Here is a 21,656-nt window from a genome sequence, read left to right on the forward strand (position 1 = left end):
ATATATGTTGGTGCGAAAGCCTTTGATTTTTTTATAATCCAGGAAATTGAGCACTGAAGACTTGCAGTTGTTTTTTTTTTTAATAAAATGTTTAATTATCAATAGCTCTGATTGCTCTTGAGATGCCAGAAAGATGCATTGAGTTCCATATTATGTATTTAATTTTGATGGAATGACAATTGAGAAGAAAATTTCTTTGTAATTGAGAGTACCAACAATAGTTCTTATAATTGGTTTTAGGCATGGCTTTTAGTGTATAATAGGGGTCAGATATTGATCTCAGTAAAATAAAAATTTCTATGGGGATCATTAAACCATTTATTCTGTGCTGGCATTGGCCTAAGTTATTACTTAACTTGTCATTGTTATAGCCAAAATTTCCTTTGAAATCATTTACTGCTTGATGGGATTTTTAACTGTGCTAATTAATATGATTATTGGTTACTTCCTAGTAATTAAATATCTAGGACGACTTTTGAGATCTCGTGCCTTTGTCCATTAATCTGTCATTTACTGTAATAATATCCAAGATGTCAGTATCAATTCAACCTTTATAGACTCACTATTAGACTCACTATTATTAATTTATGGCATTGTTCTTTCAGTCCTTGGGATATGCAGTAAAAAGCATCCCACCCCCTGTGATCAAAAATTGCTCACTGGATCCATAGGCAGCCATTTATTCTCAGGATTATAAGATATTTTAACAATTCTTAATTTCCTGGTGGTTTTTTTTTTTCAGTGTTGTCAAATTTGTTACTTTTAAGAAGCAATAGAGAATTAAGAATTAGAATGGGTCAAGTGATTCACTTTGGGAACAGTGGTAGATGCTTTGCTGCTTTCTGAGCCCGTTGTGTTTGTGCTGTGCACTTCTCCAGCTATGCCCTCTGGGGCAGGCAGAGCCAGTTAGAAATGGCCATCTAACATCAAACAAAAAAAGCAAAGAAACAGCAATTTTATCCACTGCCAAGTCTGACCAGTGTAACTTCCAGAATTGCATCCATAGCTTGTGTTAAACGTTAGATAACTGTTTCTACATGGATGGAAACCAAAATGAAATGTGTCAAGAGGGATTTCTTTCAAAAGGGCACATTCTAAAAAGTTGATTGTTATACTTACTGGCCATTTAAATAAAATATTTTTATAAGTATAACTTATAAATGAAGTGAAATACTTGTCAAGGCTTAGTTTAAAAGGTCTGAAGTTGCTATGTTTGCTTTATGCAGAAGTCAAAGATATCTCTACTATTTAAAAGCAAATCAGTGTTCCATGGTATTTCAGAGCAGTGTTTGGGTAGTTGTAAAGTAAAGAAATTATAGAAGTTAGATTTCTAACCTTAATATTTCCATTTTCTTCAAATGCATCTTCTGACTACTGTTAAATCTGTCATTGCATAGAAATACTTGAAAATCGTATACTCATGCAAAATTTCATTTCTTTCTTTTAAAAAAAATAATTTTATCCCTACATTTAAATATGTATTGTCAAGGCTGATTACTGCCTGTTTTTATTTTTTTTCAGGGAATGTGCATCTAATGGAAAGGGAAAGTTTATTTAATGGTGTATCATTTTTGCTTTCTAACATATGGTAATGTTTTTAGAGTTTATAAATACCCAACTGTATAATTGCCAACCCTTATGTGCTCTTGCATATAGATTTCAAAGCATCAAATTACAAACTGATGCTTCAGGAGGAAACAAGCTTTCAGGTTCCTTGGGGAATTGCTCCCAGTCGTAACTGCTGGTGAGGGTCTCACCACCAATGTGGATCTAGACTGGCTTAGAGGAAGTGATTTGGGGGAATGTTGTTCCACACAGAGGACATGCCAATGGAAAGAAAATATCAAGGAGAGAGGTGGTTGTCATTGCTGTGGCGTAGCTATTACTTGCTATTTGGTTTGCCTCACTTACAGGATAACTTTGATATAATTTAGGATGATCTTGGACTTAATGAGCAATTGCACTACTGAATTTTATCTCTTTCAGGCATTTTACTTTTTTTCAGTTGATTCCAGTGCAAGAATCTGTTGTGTGTAGCCTGTTTAAGAAGTTGCATGGTACTCTTTCACCTCCTTGCTGGGACCATTCCCAAGGCAGGATGTGGGAGAGTGTGACAGGGACATTTTTCTGGGTGCTAAAGCTGCCTTGAGCCTCTTGGGGCAATTTGTGGTGGACTTGAAAGTTAGACAAGATTAAATGTTCTGTTTTCAGCTGCAAGAGGGAAGAGGAGATAGGGAGACTGAGCAGTTACACACAGGGAGAGGTGGGTCCTGTCTGAAGAAGGACAAACTCAGCTTTGGGATACAAATGATGAGTGAACTCTCAACAAGCTCCAGTTTGTGGTGGTGGAGGACTGACTCTGGATATTCCTGTGCAGAGCAAAAATAACTGCCTCTTGTCAGCTCTCCTGTGACTTGCTTCCAAAGCCAGACTGTGCTCTCTGGAAGAAAGAGGTTGAACATTTGCTATCTGAGCATCTTAAACTATAAAATACATCCTCACATGAGGTGGAATGGATAGGGTTGAGCATTTCTGCACCTGCGTATTTACTAAAAGCAAGATCTGGGTCTTATTAAAACAACTGGGAGTAGAGGTTTTTTCCCAACCTGGAATTTTATTAATCAGCCAGAATGGGAATTCTAGCACTAAAAGAGAGCAAGCTTTCCAAAATCTTTAGCCATGCGTTTTCTAATTTTTTTTTTGCCTGATGGGCATTTTATAACAAAATAATAGTTCAAAATGTAGGTCCTTAATTAACAAGTAAAGAACTGACCTAATGCCAGCAACAACTGAATCACTAATATTTAAGGCCATCTGTTGTAGAATTGTCAGATATTCAGAATTTGACATTTTACTCCCTTTATGCAGATAATTTTCATGTAGATCTTGACACAGAGAAACCAACAATCTCAGTCCAGATACACAACACTCAGATGAAACAAAAGCACATGTTGTACTTCGGTCTATTTTAAGACTTGATTTTTCAGGGAACAATTTTTTATTTGCTTTTGAACTGTAATATAATTGCAAATATACTCATCTTGGACTCTTGAACTTCTGATGTTATTTATTCAAGCAAAAGACTTTTATGTTTTCAAATCTAATTATGTATAGGGAGAGCTGTTATTCAAACATTCAAGAAAAGGTTGCAGGGTCTTTATATTCTGGGGTCTTTGAACTGCTTCTGAAGAAGTAATACCAAATAAATAATACCAAAGCAAGAAGAATATTATTTGGGCCCTGGTTCTCATGTTTTTTCCACATATGCAGATTCCATAATTATTATATTTTACCTGGTTTAAAATTCATTTATGTACAATAAATTAAACATAAAAATTATGGTGTTTATAATGAAACCATTTAAATTGTAGTTTGCATTCTTGATTCTCTACATATGAAAATACTATGGTCATGTTGTAGACCACTGTTTGCTTTTGTTTTAAGTCTACTTGTTTTAAGAGTTTTTTTTTTTTAACAAGGAATTCTTTTGTTGCCTACTTGCTTACTTTTAGAGTCAGGGCATCTCTTACAGCATTTTTTTGACATTGCTGCTGTTCTAACCATAGTCTGGATATGGTTTAGTAAAGTTGCTGTGACCTGTCTTCAGACTGTGGAGGAAAATATTTATTTCTTAGTTAAACAAGCATCTCCCAGTATTTGTTTTATAAGGAACACCAGGATTGTGTCTTCTGAAGTTTGTTTTGAATTTGCTAGTTAGAAGAGTGAATTGTTTGGTTTTGTCTCCATTGTTTTCTGAAGACAGGACAATATCATTTGGCTATTTAGGGTCTAATATTAAGCTTTGAAACGGTTTTAAGTATTTTAGTGGTGATGATAATGCTATGGAGGGAAAGGCTAAGAGGCAATTGGTACCGAGTCCCTTCCATACAGGCTCCCATATTCAAAAGGAGAGCCCAAGTTTCACTCAGTTCTTATGTAACCAAGGGAATAATGCAGACAGTCTGCTGGGCTGAGGAGCTTTCCTTTCCTCACAGCTGTGAAGGATCAAGGAGGAATAAGCAATACCATGCAGAGTTCAGGAGTCATCTTGAGGAGGAGGTGAGGAAGTTGTGGTGCAAGGAAGATAGGAAAGCAAGTATTGCAATGTTCCAAAAGTAAGGAAAACATGAAATACTAAGGTTTCCCAGCTATGAAAGCAGATTCCAAGAGCAGCAATTTTGCACAGTGATTCCAGCAGATCCTCTGATGAACACCCTTTGAGTGGTACTTTTGGAGTAGTTGGCCAGTGGAAGAGTTACAAACAACTTGGACTACTGATAATTAAAAGTAGCACAGTGAGGTTTTCCTGGAACACTTCTGTTTTTCCTCCTGGATGCAAGACTGCAAAACCCTGTTTCTCTCCAGGTACTCTGATTTCAGCCAAATATCATTCATTTGACATTACTGGAAGAGCTCACAGTATACCAGAAATCAATGGGAAGTTGATTTACTTTATGTAAATTTTTTTCTAGACCTTTTTAAAAGTCAGCACTGTGGCAGAGTGTGCCTTGGAGAGCAGCACAGGCCACTACTGAGGGACTCTCTGATGGGTGGCGAGTGGATGTCTCCTCTCGTTCTTGTTGACAGTGTGACATTCTCATAGGCAAGAAATGTCATTCTTCTCTCTGACAGGAGATCAATAGTCAAATGGTTCAAAGGTTTGTTAAAGAAGCATATTCAGTACAGACTGACACAGTCTGACACCACCACATCTCCTCTAGGAAGGGTGCCACAAGGAATAATTCTTCACTTACAGCCATCTGCCTGGTAAGGGGTTAAGAGGTTTGAGGATGTGAAGTGGTGGCTCGGGTGCTGCACATAAAGTGCAATGGTACTTCTCTTGTCTCACACCTCCAGCTTTCTTCCAGAACTAAGGAACACAATTCTTGAGGCATACAAACTACTTTATCCACGTTTAACTTTCAGTCTTTTTACAAATTTTTTGAAGTCTCTACTTAGATCTTGAAGGACCTATTGTATTCACAGCTATTTTCAACATATTATGAACTTAAAATGGTTTGAAACTTCTAGATTAAAACTGCCCTCTTCTGTAACAGAAGCATTCTAAGTAATCAAGAACTAACCTTCAAGTTAATATGGGTTGGAAATTTTATTTCCTAGTGTAGTGTAGGACTGAAATTAATTTCCATTAAAGACTATTATGGTTGTATCACTTTCCAGATCAGCTGCCAAGTGCACTGCTTGATCTTTCTTCTGTAACAGATACAAACCAGCATATATGTTCAAATAAGGAAACTAAAAATATCTGGCTGCACAGAGAGTTCTCTTCCCAGATAGAGAGTATAAAGTGTGGTAATTTATAGTTACATCAGTTACATCTCAGAAGGATACTGAGATGCTGTGATGAATGTAGTTGCCCTAAAACCCTTCTGGAATAAAACAAAAGTTTCATGCATTTGGACTGACTTAACTATGCCAGGTTATGGGTGTGTATAATGTAGGGATCTTGTATTCTGACATGAGCATGAAGAGGCTTCCCAAGATTTCTCACACCTGCCTAATGGTTTCAGTGCCTGTTTGTCCCACTCTGCAAACTTAAGAATTCTTTTACAGGAAAGACCAAGTAGTTTTGCATTGAAGTGAGTCTCAAAAACTGAGCAAGCTGCTGTTCTGTGATGTTTGAGAGCTCTTAAACATAACTTCAGAATGCAGAGATGAAGAACACAGGTCCCAGGGTTTTAAGGTCCTTTCTCTAGAGAGAGACATCTCAGCACTATGTGAACAGAAGAGAGGAAAATCCCGTTCAAAAACTGTGTCTGAAAGCAAATTTTGCAGAACATCAGCAAAGCAGCCTGCAGGGACTGTAATTCTCTTCTTTACCTTCCTACTGAATAAAAGAATGAGTGGATGAGCTCAAATGATGAATATAGACAAAACAAAATCAGTTTGGAAAATGAGTAGTGTTGGTTACAATATATTATATTACATAAAACACAGTTGTCAGCCAGTTTCAGATGCGTGAGACTATCTAACTGTACTTTTAATTCTTTGTTTCCCCACATTCAATTGTGCTAAAGGATTCAATATCCCAGCCACTAACATTAATCTTCTACATAAGCAATTCCTGTAATTGCAACGAAGATTGTGTGTAGAATTTAGCAAGGTGTGAAAGTGCACTGTATTATTGTGACTGAGATGGGAGTGTAGTTGGCTGGAAATTTCTTAATGAAGTGTCATGTCAGGAGATTGAGATTGACACCAAAGTGTGGGGGAAAGAATTGCTAATTAAACAATTTCTCTAGTCGAGGATGAAAGTTGAGTGTGGGAAGATGGTCAGTGACGCCTTTGAGGCTGGATAGCTGTTTCCAGGAGTCCAAGGATGAGGGAGCCACAGTGGGAAATAAGCTGGTACTTAAACTTGTAGGCATTTTTGTAGAATTCAGTAGTATTTTCTGTTTTGACAAATAGATATTCTAGTAGTTGGGGTTTTTACAGCAACAATTTATAGCACTTGCAAACTCTTTTGTATCTATAAAGTGCAGCATCTTGGTGTGACTGTGCAACTGTGGATGCTCCATCATTGGAAGTGTTGGATGAGGCTTTGAGTGACCCCATGTAGTCCAAGGTGTCCCTGACCATCGTGGAGGGGCAGGGGGTTGGACTAAATGGTCTTTAAAGGTCCCTTCAAAACCAAACTACTCTGTGGCTTATGGGACTGTGGGTAAAGGTGCAAAGCTTGACAAAGATGGCTTAAGTTAAAACATAAAGGGTGTAAATGGAACCTGTCACTTGTCTGGTCTCTTGTCTTATATTGCCTTTTTTGCTTGGTCAGGAGGAAGGACATTTTTCCAATATCTAGTGGTACATTTGAAAAATCCTTTTTATTGAAGTTATACCTGCTCATAAAGAAACTTAATCTTTTGACTTCACAAAATTCCAGAGGATTTATGTACCAGGTATCTGTAGACTTACATTTCAGAAATGTAAAAAAACCATAGAAATGCTATTGCCAAATATTATTAATGTTCATGTATAAATTGCATAATTTATAATATTTTACGTATTAATTTATGGAACACACAGAGTAAATCCACTTGATCTTTACCATTTTAGTATGTTTAGGTGATAGAAATTGTCTTTTCATTAAAGTGGGAGAAAGAAGTGGTCCAGCATTTGTAATGCATTAAAAAAAAAACCAACAAACCAAACTCAAATACATGTAATTTATATATGGCAATGTACAATTTTTTAAAAATACATTTTTAATTTAGGTACTGCTAAAAAATTTAGTTTTACCAGGACATCTGAGCAAGCAATAAATAAATATCCAGACAGGTATCTTTTATTGTGACTGCAATGAGTTGCCATAGTCTGAAGAGTAGGAGCTATAACACCAAAGCTTTATCCTTGGTATTTTCTTTTTTCAACCAGAGCATAACTGGAAACAGTCTCTGGAAGTCTAATCATACAAAATGATTAGTTTTTTACTTCCTGTTTTTTTTTTCTTTCTTCTTCTAGTGACTGAGCAAAAATTATATCTGTAATAGTTAATGAGTGAAACAGTTAATCTTCCTTTCTTAAAATCTATAATGAGTATTCTAATTAAGAGAAAATATTACAAAATTAATTTATACCTGCTTGGCTTAAAGATGCCTTACATGAAGGATGTCAGTTGTGTCTAATCTAGTCCTGCAGTATTGCTCATCTTGAAAAGATGAGATGTTAGCTTTCCATAGGAAAAAGAATTATATGCTAAGGTTTGTGGTGTTGTGATACTGATCCTGCTGTGGTTCTGTGTTGCTGCCACAGTGCAGTAATATGGGCAAATGAAAAATGTGACCAAGAATCGTATTTGCCTTATCTGTAGAAAGGTATTTCACTAAAATATTTTCTAGGTATAAAAGTAATATTGCAGAAATAATGCACTGTCATAACATTTAAATATTACACAGTTTACTTTTCAAGTGGAAAGTAAAATATTCCATCTCAAGAATGTTTTCCTGGTACTTGATGTTCTTTCTTACAGTAGAAAGGATGCACATATCCATAGAATCATAAAATGCTTTGAATTGAGATGGGCATTAAAGATCACCCAGTTCCAACCCCTGCCATGGGCAGGGACACCTTCCACCAGACCAGGTTGCTCCAAGCCCTGTCCAGCCTGGCCTGGAACACTTCCAGGGACGGGGCATCCACAGCTTCTCTGGGCAACTTGTTCCAATGTCTCACCACCCTCACAGCAAAGCATTTCTTTCTAATCTGACCCTGCTCTCTGTCAGTGTGAAGCCATTCCCCCTTGTCCTGTCATTCCATGATGACCTTGTCAAAAGTTCCCTCTCCAGCTCTCTTGTGGCCCCTTTAGGTACTGAATGGTGTTCCAAGGTCTCCCTGGAGCCTTCTTGTCTCCAGGCCGGAGACCCCCATCTCTCTCAGCCTGTTTCCATAGCAGAGGTGCTCCAAGCCTCTCATCAACTTAGAGGCTTCCTTTGGACCCGTAGTATCCAACATATGAGGCTTTTTGGTGTACAGAAAAAAACACCGGGCCCACAGTTTTTTGTCTAAACTTAATTAGCCATAATTAAATTTCTAACCTAAATGTCTTTAGATGTAATTTCTTATTTACTTAAAGAGTAGAGCTTTCTTTTTTCCCCACTCTTTTTTTTTTCTATTGCAAAATCTTCTGTTTTTTTAACCAGGAGTTTTAAGCTGTAAAGCACAGGTTTCTGGGCATCCATGGTAGTCCAGAAATCTAATAGTAGATCTGTGACAGATGAACCAGTTTAACATGTAGAGTAGGCACGCAGTCCATGTGCCTGGCATTTTGATGTGGGTTTGTGTCTTTCTTGGAGACAAAAAAAAAGGGTCAATAAATCAATAAAAGGTTAAAAGTAATCTTTTCTCCTCGCTGGTTTGAATCCTTTCTAGCAATAGAGATTCATGAAATGCACCAGTAATTGTTTCCTTTCTTAGAGAATTCATTACCCAAGGCATTAGCCTTTTTATTGTCATGAGCGCTGACTAATACTTTGCATCCTGTTATGCTTTCTCAGGTGCATTAAAATATTAAATACATATTATTCATTTGAGTTTCTGATTCAAATAAAGATAATCTTCTGTCTGAATTAGAGGCAGTTCAGTTTCACTGCTGTTGTCTCTCAAAATCCCTAAGATTGTGTTTCTTTCATTTACACAGTTGCTGTCTCTTCTATCCAAATCTCCAAAAAGAGAGGAAGGCTTCCAGCTCTTCTGCCTGTCCAGAAAAAAAATGAGTGGAGATTGATCTTCTTTCAGTGTAATTTTCTTTCTTTTCAGACTTTGAAAAATGCAGAAGTGATTAACACCGACCTAACAACTGACTTGTTTGACATTTTTGGCATTTTTAGGTGGTTTTCTTTGGGAGGTTCCAAAGTACTTCATAAGGTGGTAGTTGTGACAGGGTCTCTGGGCACTGGGCTGTGGATCTGTGTTGCTTTACAAACCAAAGCAGCATGATACACCCAACAGGTTGAATTCCTCAGGTCAGTAGAGTAAGAGGCAAAGCTGGGAATTTAACATGTGAGTGAATCAGGTTCATGATGTTAGATCACACCAGTTGCTTCATTTTCCTTCCTTTAAATCTGTTCATGATTAAGACTGAGGCTTGTTACAGTGCTGGTCTTCCTGAAGAAGCATGTGCTGAATACATGAAATGGAAGTTTTTAGAGCTATTGTTTGATGAGAATCATAGGTGTAATATTGCTCAATGAGTGAGTGTTTTCTGACACTAAAGAAACCATTTCAATTTCACTTAAAATGTACATGTCTTAGGTTGCTAGCCTTTAATAATTTGCTAATAGTTTGAGTTCTTCAATGAAGTTTTATTCATGAGCTAGAAATCTGAGATAGCAGAGATGCTTCCCATCTGTCTGTAGTCATACACATCTGCAGTAATTCATTTTCAGCAGTGAGTAATTTTTGGCTTGTGGACAGATGTATAATTGAGAGAGAATGCTGCTAAGGGGAAAAAAAAAAGCTTTGGGAACAAAACCCTTATGGTGAAGACAAATACCTCATAAGAAGCTTCTAATGACAGAATTACTACCACAACCTCTTCTACTGTTTTCACCATATTTCCTGTCAAAAAGGGCATTTTACAATCCTGTGCCATAAAAATAAGGGCTTACGATTATCAAATTATTACACTAAATTTTGGAAGGCATTTTATTTGGTGCTAAAGTAATTAAAAAAGATAGAATAGTCCAAAAGGGAATCCACAGTATTAAAAAATAGTCAACAATATGTCAAAAGCCCATAAACCTTGGTTTTAGTGGTATGCTGACAAGGGGTGTTCTTGGCCTTATTTTGAACATTTTTATCAACAGGAACAAACACCTTCACTCATAAATAGAGAAAAAAGTGCTGATGATACTGAAGTTCTCTTCCAACCTGGATGATTCTGTGATTCTGTGAAATTGTATTCAAATTTTGGGTCATAAATACAGAAGGAGACACTGTTGGCTGTGTTCCTGGGACAGAGAACCCCATCCTAAAAAGAACTGGCTTTGCACCAGTGATGAAAAAACTGCTGAAGTGAGTGCAAAGTCTTTTAATCTCACGTATGGTCTCTGAATATATTCAAGGACTGTGAAAGAGAGTGGTAAAAGTTCTGCTTTGGCTGTTGATGTAACTGCTCCTGCAGTTACAAGGCTGCGTGTTGTTCTAGCACTCACTAAACAGTATTTTAGTGACCTGCTCTTGAATTTAAGGATGCACAGGTTTGACACAATTTAGGATCAGAAACATGACTTCCTAGGAGAGTATCAAGGAACTTGGTCTCTTCTGCAAGTAGACCAAGGGATGGCTTGGTGGTACCTAACAGGTACCTGTGCAAAGAACCTCAGGGAGTTCTTCCATCTGCTAGACAAAGCTGCAAGAAAGTCTATTCATGGGAAGTTTAAGCCAAGGAAGCCCAGCCAGTAATAAAGGACACTTTCCATGTACTAGGGTGGAGCCTATGGCACTGGCAGTTTTTAAATTATGATGATTTTCTAGATGTCTCTTAAGCTTTACATTGGAGAGATGGTCAGTTTGATGATTCCAGCAGTACCTTTTGGGTGTGTGTTAGTACTAACTTGCTAGAAGTACTAACCTGTGTGAGTTTTGTTTTGTCTTAAGATGTTCTTTGTGCATCCCTGTGAGCTGTGGACCTCACTTTCCATGTGGCTGGATCAGTCCATTTTGTGGTGTGTCTCTGCATTTCCTAAGAATATAAGGGGTGCCCATGTGTTGAAGGGGCTGCAGCTCCCTTTCTCCTGTGTTCTGGCTCCAGAAGTGGCCACCGGTGGGTGTTCGAAGGAAGTATCCTGTTTGTTCTGCTCTTGCTCTTTTAATGCAGCACCTCATTTCTTGGCAAATGCTGGATGCTGAACTAAACAGACATTTGGTCAGTGGAACACAGTGCAGTCACTGCTCACTGTGAGAACAAAGCATGTACTGACATTTTCCCTGCCTTTGGCATTTACCAGCTTATGGATTTCTGACCTAGGTTGGTACTGTGGCTGTTACTATCAGTGGCCACTGATGTGTTTTCCATAAACTTGTCTTGCCCCTTTTATGAACTACTTAAGGTTTGGGCATCCACAGTACCTGTGACACCAGATGTTACTATTTAGTTACATACTCTGTGACAAAGCTTCCTGTTGTTTTTAATGTTCTGGCTTGCTATTTCACTGTATGCTCCCCAGACATTGAGTTGAGACATGGAGTGTATTTTATATGCCTTTGTTGTACTCCACTCAGTCATATTGTCTTCAGGCTGGGGGAGTTTTTCAGCAAGCCTTGGACCGTGCTTACTGCCTGTTCAGGCACTTTTTCTAGTCCTCCATCTTTTTGAGATAGATTCACCATAGATTTGGGTAATGTCATTAGAATGTTTGGGGTTTTAGTCCCTTTCTGAGTAGCTAACATGCTTTTTGGTGTCTAATTCGGTAATGGCTTAATTTTTGTGATTAATTTATTGATCTTGAAGCTCCCTGTACAGTTTCTCTTAGACTGTACTGACATCTAATGGTAAGGCAAAGTGGCTTAACCATACTTAATGGCAAGATAAATTGTCTGACAGGCAAATATAATTATGCATTTCCTTCTTAATTCAGTATTAGTTTTCCTAAGACAAGATGGAATAACTTCAATTTTTGCCAGAAAAGGCTGACATATACGTTTTCTTCTGGAATTAATCTTTTTGTTCTGCTCAATGTGCCGTACTTATTTTTAAGTGTAGCTTGAATCTTTGCAGGAATATTTTTGAGCACAGTGATAGTAATGTGATGGTTTCATACTGCAGAAGTTTTTAGTATAAGTCACAGGATCTTCAGGAAAGGATGTAAGATGTGAGAACAAAAGCTGTCCTGCAGAACTTCTGAAGAGGATGTTCCAGTGTTGGTGTAGCAGTCTCTGCTGCATTTTGAAGAAACATCCAAGACTTTTGTCCTCTTTTACTCATCCTCCTACTTGAGGTTCCTCCATATCTTTAATTGGAAAGTTTTTAAACTCCAATGGATAAGTACTGTTAAATAATACTTTTAAAAATGGAACATAGAAAAAAAAAGGTCAGATATTAATCTTTCATATTCCATGCTCAGGTGTAGTACACTGTATAATTTCGAGACATAAGCATTATCTAACTTCCATTATGAAACAACAGTCCTCTGATCCAAAATTTCTGCTTTATACAGAACTGATACTGCTGCTACTGACATTAGAAAGGTTCAACTACAAATTGTAGAGCTTTTAAAAGCAGTGTTTCTCTCTTACATCATAAACTTTATTTTTCCTTTTCCCAGCGTTAGAGCCCATTTCTTGCTGTAGCCTCAGAAAGTTGACCTCTTTGCTAAGTAAATACACTTCTAAGTTTATGTTCAAATAAAAGAAATTTCTCATATAATTTTATGTCATTTTACTTTCTGTTGTTCATCAACAGAACTAGACCCTCTCTTTTGCCAAACACAAGATACTTTGTTTTGTACTACAGAAATATTTTGAAATTTAGATACATTTCCATTTCTCAGTAAGAACTTTGAGGTATGGTTGACTTGGATATAAAGAATTTTTTATAGTGAGGGTGATGAGACACTGGAACAATTGCCTAGAGAAATGTGGGGATTTCCTTATTGCAAGTGTTCAAGGCCAGGTTGGATGGGGTTTGAGCAACCTGGTCTAGTGCAAGGTGTCCCTCCCTGCCCATGGCAGGAGGGTTGCACTGAACAATCTTTTTACTAACTGAAACAAACAGTTACTGCAAAACAAAATGTATAATTATTTAGGAAAATTGAGGTATTGCTAACATGAGGAAAACTGCTTTGATTATATTTACTTATTACTTCTGGGGCTTGGCCATTTCAAGGCTTGTGAGGTGTGATGGAAAACAGGGATGTAATCAGTTTGGATGGGAAGGAAGCAGAAGTAAAGCATTAGTATGGGTTGTCTTGGAAATTTATCTAATTTTTGATCATCAAAACTGATGGCACTGGAATTTGGAATGTAAAATTATAATGTTTCTTGTGATAGCCTTATATTATACTTTTTGGTAGTTGTTGGTAGACACAAAAAATATTTGAATAATTCACTATAGTTTCTGACCAAGGAGCATAAGTTAGAATGGCTAAGTTAAGTGAAGGTTGAGATTCCCAAGGGTAACACAAATCTTCATAGCCTCATCATCTAATGACCTATCAGTCTGTTCTGTGAATGTCATTTCTGTCTTGAATTTCTTATTCTTCATCTTGTGATTTGGGGTGGTCTACAAATCTCTGCCTGCAACTGACAGTGGGGCAAAAATCAGCCTTCTGCAGTTTGTAGCCTATGAGTGAAAGTGTGTGCTCAGGAGAGTTTATACTCTGGCTCTCTTTTGAGAGTAGGGTAACTAATCTGAGGTGATGCAGTTTTTCTGTTCCAATCTAGTTGAAGCACAGTCTGGTACATGCCAAACTCTCCCATTAGACTGATGCAAAGGAAAAGGTCCAGCACTGCATGCTGCAACATTTTGGGTTTGAGGGGAGCCCTTCCCTCATCTTGTGGAATTTGTCACAACCCACACATACACTGGGTGTGTATAATTAGCCCACTGTTTTGCTCTCTTAAAAAAATTAATTTCTTAGTTTGCTTCCTTCTCATCCTCTTTCTCTAGAGAGATCATGGTTTTTGAATGGGTCTTCCTTCAAATCTTCTCACTCACAGCTAATACTTATCTTTTATTCATTACCAGTATTATCTGTTTTGAAAATTGAATTCAGAGTTGACTTACTTGTTTATCATTTTCTGGTTTAGCCTGCTCACTCTAGAAACATGTTGGAGAATCACTTTTCCTTTTATCTTGAAGTCTCAGAGTAAAGCTCTTCCTTTCTTAAGAAAGAGCTAAATGTTCCAGCAATACCCAGAGACAGATCCTCTTTAAAAATACACTGGAACCATCTGCTTAACTGAAGGAAAAACTCTAATATTGTTTTCAACAGTGTATATTTTGATCTAAAATGTGTACTGCTCAAAAGGGTTCTGGGCATTGATGGTACCTCAGATGGCTTTGTAGGTACTACTTGATAGAGATGATCAGCACTACGTGTTCTTAAATCACTTGGATTCTCACTTAACCTTAAAACTACATTGAACTACAGAAGTCTGGTCTTAAATACTATTTGGTGTTTGGTGTTCAGGTTTTAGATCATTAGGCACTGTGCTTGTACTTTTAGTGAATTTCTCAAGTACAATTATTCATGTTGTGGTTTTGTAATTGCAGTAACTAACACTTCCACAATTATAAGGCTTTTGTTTTTCTGGGAAGTTCTTCCCATATCATCATCTGCTCGTTCTGTTAGAACATGATGTGTAATAAAACTGTATGAGGATTCAACTTAGAATGGTGTTAACATGTTAATTTACTTTTTGCTCAATTTTTTTTAAACTTTTGACGATTTACTATCAATAAAATAATTTTAAAACAATGTTTGAAGGCAAAAAAAATACTTGATTTATATGGCACGCTTTGAAGCTACTGTAGACAGATAGGAAACATCTGGTGACACTTTCAGTGGTAGGTCAATAGTTACAGATGGTCTGTTCTTTACAGCTGTCATCCAGCTTTGTATGCAGAGTGACTACAGTGGAAAAATCTTTTGCTGAATGAATAAACAAAACGGCACAAGGAGGCCAGCAGGCATGTATGTTTCTACAAGATGGGAAATTAAATAAGCTATAAAAATTTAAACCAAGACTAGTGTTTAAAATGTTTGTTATATTCTGGTTTGGCTTTCATGCTTTAGATCTTTCTATATGATAATTAAAGGAAGTAGATTAAAAAACAGAAGTGATAAGCAAATAAATTAAAGACTGGTTTAGGGCTGATCCTGTGTGCAGGTTTGGGGTGCTGGCTTAAGCAAAGGCTGGTGGTTATCTAGTTATAGAGTTGGCTTTTAAAATTGAAAAATGTGTTTTATAATCTTTATAAAAAGATTATGAAATTAGATTTGATGTAATGCTTGTGCAATCTTAGAACCACGTTCAATATTGAAGAACATTATGTTTTGGAAGAATATCAATGTTGAGAAATGTAAAAGTGAATTTCTAAAATGGCAACATTCTTGTTTTGTAAAAAGTAAAAAAAAAGGGGATTCTGCATTCCTCATCAATTTTTCTTTTCCCCTTCATGATGGGATGTTATATTCAGCTGGAATCAGACACTATGCAAAACAGCCGAAGAATCTCGAATTTGAGGATAAAGAGGTGTGGAGGGGAAGTGAAGAGGAGGATGAGGCTGAATGAAGTGTTAAAAGCATGATGAATCTTGCACATTAACTCCATTTTAAATTAAAAAAAAACCCACAAAGAAGGAACTTTATTAAAAGTCCAAATGCACCAAGCAGGGCAGTACTGGTAAAGACAGTTTAAATGCAAATGTGCAATTCTTGATGCTCAAAATGTTTTTCTTTATGATTTCACTCAGAGTTCCTGAATCTTGATCATATGTTAATGAAATGTGCCTATTATGGTTTTAGTGAAGTTCAGCCTCTAGAAAGAAACAAGCAGATTTCTAGGCTCAGTCACTTGTAAGGCCATTTAATCCTATCCACTGACGTTGAAAGCTGTTGGGCAGGAATAAAAAGAATCAAGGAGGTGGATTATTTGGCTCATTTTAGTGTGCACCGTGCTTGTACTACAGTGTGCTCTGCATTTGTTTCTCAAAGTCTACTCAGATATTTAAAGGCGAATAAAAGTGGTGCTCTGATTATGCTTTATAGAGCATCTGTATCCTTAGTTTTACTCCATCCACTTGCTCATGAGCATTTTATATTCTACTGCTATGATTAGGTTCTCATTGAGGGATTTTTTTCTCCTCTCTCCCCATCCCCCCTTCCTGCTTCTCAGTGGTTTGGCTTAAAATGCAGCCTTCTTGTTGCAATGCCCTTACACTGCCTTGCCCAGCTACACGGTATCTGAAAAGTGCCTTGGCTGTATCTGCTGCCAAAGAGCTTTGCCTGGTCATGCATAAACCTGCTCCAAATGCCATTTGGTTTATAGAGATGTTGGCATTCTCTGTTGTCACTGGGATGCGTTTCCTTGCATCTGTGCCCCTTGACTTGGTTTCCTTCAACTTCCAAGCTGAAACTCTGGATTACTTCATCGTCAAGAGCTTGAAAGTTACGAGTGAAAGGAGCATGTTCTCTCACTGTGAGCTTTGGGATGCAAAATTGTGGCTTTCCAATTTCATCTCAGGTGAACGTGTTTCTGTCAATTTATGGGAATATGGACGTGTGCCTTCCCGGGATATCTGCATTGACTGGCAGTTTGTTCAGTGGAAGGGCAGAAAAGTATTTGACTGTCAAAAGGCAGAGAGCAGCGGCTGTCTTGGAGCATTTCTATACTGGCTTGTCAGAGTTGTGCCGTGTGCTTTGTATCCCTGTGTTTAGAAGACAGTTTGCTGTGAAATACCAGTTTACCTAATATGGTTTAAGAACTTTGTGGGTTTTTAAAAAATTCTTTAGATTACATACAGACCATCTTTGGATCATCTGGACAAAGGTGCCAAAAATCATGTATTTTAAAGTTTATCTTTCTGTTCACAGGTGGAAATAAGCTTATAAAAGGCTGAGCATTTCTGCCTGGTGGCTGTCGTGAGAAGACCTTCACCAAGCTGTGTGGGGACGTTCTTTGAGCTTCCACTCTTATGTCTCTAATGGACAAACACAAAGTGAAGCGGCAACGTCTGGATCGCATATTTGAAGGTTGGACATTTCAGTTTCTAATGTTCACTGTGTTAATTTTGTGGAATACTGATATTTCTGAAGACTGGAACTTTTGTTTTGGTCATTCAATGTATTTTTAATTGAGTTGTAGTTCCTGTTGAGATAACATTGAATGTGCACAAATGCTTTTTTTTGGGTGAAAATGGATTTAGACAAATAAAAGAAACTAGTGTGTGACCTATTCTACAGTTGAGTTGGCTTTCATCTTAGCATTTTACAACATTCTACCCAAACACTGTGAAAGATTTTGGGTTTATTTAAAACAACAATTACAAAAGGGTAAGATGACCACATAGTGCTCTTGGGAGTTATTCTCTACAGGCTTGCTTCATGTAGATAGATTTAACACCTTGTATCTGATCCTTGAAAGGAAGTAAAAAGTCAAATGAAAACAAAACAAAAATTGCAGGAGACCCCCAAATGTTAAATGAGTATTAATAAAAATAGCCTGAATTCTAGTGAAAGGAGTTGTAATCATTTGGGTCTGTCATTTTACCTTAAGTCACAAATGATGAATTGCACACTCCTGGTTTCTCTCCAAATGGGCCTTTAGAGCTGGTATGAAAGCAGGTCGAGGGATAAGGTATAATTTTTTTAAGAATATACATGATTGATCTGGACTAAATTAATTTTTATATTAAAATGTTAATTTCTCAATAGAAGATAAGGGAATAGTTAATTTCTTTTTGACATGATGGGAGACAGTGTCAAGACTGGTGGGTACATGGTCTCTGCATCATGTCTAATGATGTGAACTGCAGGTTTAAGATTTGCTCCTCCACATGTTGGTCTTGAGACCCTTTCCCAGCAGCTGTGTTGTGTGAGCAGTCCCCGGCAGTGGATTTTTACCCCATTCTTTGTGCCAATATGAGTGTGACCCTACAATGAGCTACACTGAGAAAGCAACTCATACCAAGACCACCTTTTGTTGGCATATTTTCTTCAGTCCAGGTCACTGTTCAGCTGACAGAGCAGTTGCAGTTGGAAAAGCTCAGTGTGAGATTTGCTGGGACTGTTTAGCCTAACACAGCCAGAGAAAGGGACATTTCATCCAAGCATCAAAGGGTGCAGTTCCACATTCAGTTTGGGTGATTAATCTCCTTGTCAGTCTCTTCTAAAACTGGCCAAGGCCACCCATGGTTGCCAGTTCCAGACTGTTGTTGTGTCCCACCTAGACTGGTTGGCCAAGTGGCCAGTTGAACCTGCTCACTGGAGAATGATCCCTGCTTAGAGAAATGGGGAACTGACTGTGGAGGACCAGGAAATTGGGAAGGCTCCCCCACTTTCTGTGCATGTCTGCAGCTGGATCAGTTAGAAGTGGCCTAGGAGTGTGCATACTCCTCTCCTCTGTTCCCAGTCTCAGTTCCCCATCCTTGAGTTTATGTATCGACCTCTTCAACAAAAAATGGAGAATATTAACTTTCTTTTTTTTTGGCCTGTGTTAGTCAGCTGAATCAGCAAATTGTGAGGAGGAATGACAAACCTGTCCCTTTTGATGGCAGCCAGAAGTTAGAGCTGCTCAGCCCACTCAGTGCAATTTCAGCCTCCTTCTGGCCTTATTATATTGAGGCACAGAACAACGTAAGAGGCAAGAAGTCTGTGATGACGTGGGAAGGAACATTGCCAGGGACAGAGGTGACAGACCAGCAGCCACTGTGACTGAAATAGCAGTGGCTTCCCCCAGACTTCGTGCTCACATCCAGTGATGGTGTTTAATCAGTGCCTTTTGTCTGGCGTCATTTTCCCAGCCCTGCACAAATCACTGCATCTTATGGTAAAATCTGTGTGGCCATGCAATGGAGGGAATTGATCTACTTGAAAAGTAATGTAGGAGAAAAAGGGGGTTTTTTTAGCCACCTCTCTGCTTCCTTAATCCCATTTACCAAATAGCCAGGTTGGAAAAATAGAGTGGGAAGGCCAGGCAGAAGATGATCAGGAGGAGAGGGGGGTGAAACAATGGATATGGAAACATGCTGAAATTTTATTGTTATGGGAACCCAGTTTGGCTCTTCAAAATGCTGGAGCTGTTTTGCTCTTGCGTGTCTATACGTTCAAATGTTCTTTGAGGCTTGTAAACACATTTCCCTGGCTGATGATTTCAAATTGTGTAAAAAAGGATAAAACTAGGGGGTTGGTTTGTTTTATAATGGCATTTCTCTACATGTGGTCCTCTTCAGGTTTAAAAATTAATTATGCAGAATTGTTCTCTGGTATATGTACCTTTCACAACACAACCTAAATATTTTATATTTTAAAAATATGCATGGTGTTTTACAAAGCTCAGGGAATGTAATGAGCTGTAGAGCTATTAAAGGTGGTTTATCTTCTTGGTCAGCTTTTCTGTTCATCAGTTTGTACATAGCCTTCTTTTGAACTTTCCCTTGGAAGAGAATATTTTAAAGATGCACTTTATTTCTATTGCAAGTTCAATTAAAAATAGGCTGCAATAACTTGCTAATTACTACTAACTATGTATTTTTTCATGAATTCTTGAACATAATGTGAGATGGGCAGACATTAACACATTATTTTGTCCATAAAGAGCCATTCTGGTGGTGCCATACAGCACTTCATCACTGTCTGTATCTGTTCGAGGAGGGGATGGTAATTAGTTGAAATTCAGTTTCTGAAAAATGAGTGTTGTGGGCCTGATTCTCAAATTGAAATGCTCACATTGGGAACATGTGCACAGGGTTGCACACAGCTTTTTCTTTAGACTTTGAGCTTTTTGTGTGGCATTGATGGATTATCACAAGCGCTCTTGGAAGTTCAGTAACTGCGTGCACAGTGTTATTCGAGTTGGACTGCTTTCCTGTGCCTCTAGGTAGCTTGCACACTTGCTTGTAGCAGCTAATCATGCAAATTAAGCAAACTGATCAGGCATCACTGGATTTACTACCAGCCTGTGAACTAATGACAGTGTGGTGGTAGTACTGCTAAATTGCAGCTGATACCCAATACAGAAAAAAGCCCCTGTTTCTATTACTTTGGGAGCAATTAGTTCTCTCTTAATGTGGCTGAGTAAGTGATTTTGTCTCTGAGGTACCTATGATCCCCTTTGATGATTTCTTAAATATGAAATTGAATATTTGCTTTTAATCCCAAAGCTGTTTGCAAGTACATTTTTTTGTGCACATTTCAATGCAAGACTGAAAGAAGTCTGTCCCTTAAAAAAGCCAGGTATTAAATTCTGGTTTCTAACTTCCACCAGTAACTGTGAATTACGCTTAGGCATAAGGACTTGATTCGAGGCACTCTGAGATGCTAATATTAAACTCACTTCACAATTTGTAAAATAACATTTCGGATTCTTCCCTTGGAGTTAAATGGTATCAAGACATGTGAAAGATTAATTAGTTACTGATTATATTTTTCTTTGTCCCCCTCTCCGGTGATGCTGGTGATTGCAAAGCATAATTATAGTAGTATACATTTGGCAGAACAGTTGGAAGTGTCACAGTGCAAAAATAAAATGTGTTCATTTTGTGGGTAATTTGAAAAATTCAAAATGTTTTTGGCATTTTGAAAAGTTGTTATCTCTAATTAAGGTATTATTGTGCTTTATATTGTAACAAACTGTAAACAATGCTGTTTATTTGCTTATATTCTAGAAATCTTTAATTAAATGTGTGTATGTTTTACTGACCATTGCTTGGAAGTTACCTTGGGATGTCTGACTTCTGTTGCAGTTGCTGGGTGCTAATAGATGAAGCAGGAAGGAACAGAAGGTGGCTGCATGCAGGGGGAATGTCTGAATTATCTGTGAACGGGCTTGGTGAACACTGTGAATTATCTCTAAGTATATTACTATATATTGATTATACACTGCTTTTGGTGGGTTTCCAAGCTTTAGGGAACGCTGGTGGAACTGGGAGGAAGAAAGGGGCTTCTCTCATTTCTTCTTGCTTGTTTGCACAGGTATTAGGGATTAAAGTACAAAACAATGCTGGAAATGTAACTGGAAAATTGAGTGACTTTCCCAATTGCTTGAAACCAGGAATTGCTTCACAGAGCACCTCATGTGATATTTATACAGCAAAGACTGCAATGTGTACCAAGTACAAGTCTTAAGTACAAGTCTGTGAAGACCCTGTCTGCCCCAAGACAGATGTTCTTTTTTTTTTTTTGTCTTCTGGTTTTGATGAAGCAAAAAGCATTGCAGCACTCAGAATGCTCAAACAATCATTTCCTTTTTTTTGGTTTTTCCTTTTTATGCAGCACTAGTATTCATCTTAATGTTATTCTTTATATGCATGTTGCCTTTCAAAAAGTGCTCAGAAGAAAACCTGGAATGTATTTTAGCTATTTTAACAGTGATGCTTTATTACCTAAGAAATGAAGAGTTGGCCAGGATCATAAATTGGAAAAGAAAGTGCATATTAATGGGATGAATTTCTGAATTTTCAGATAAAATCTCTCATC

The 21,656-nt window shown here is 37.7% G+C and overlaps 1 protein-coding gene across 3 annotated transcripts in view; it reads left to right on the top strand.

The window, feature by feature from the left end:
* The window catches only part of CTBP1 (C-terminal binding protein 1), a 236,084-nt gene that overhangs the window by 37,155 nt on the left and 177,273 nt on the right, over positions 1-21,656 (top strand). For all 3 annotated transcript variants that reach the window (XM_039550318.1, XM_039550319.1, XM_019287097.3), the window contains exon 2: positions 17,055-17,213. In XM_039550318.1, coding sequence (XP_039406252.1) covers positions 17,156-17,213 — 58 coding nt within the window. In that variant the 5' untranslated portion in view covers positions 17,055-17,155. The remainder of the gene's footprint in view (positions 1-17,054; positions 17,214-21,656) is intronic.

Source organism: Corvus cornix, chromosome 4 (genome assembly GCF_000738735.6).
Source record: "Corvus cornix cornix isolate S_Up_H32 chromosome 4, ASM73873v5, whole genome shotgun sequence".
Lineage (NCBI taxonomy): Eukaryota > Metazoa > Chordata > Aves > Passeriformes > Corvidae > Corvus > Corvus cornix.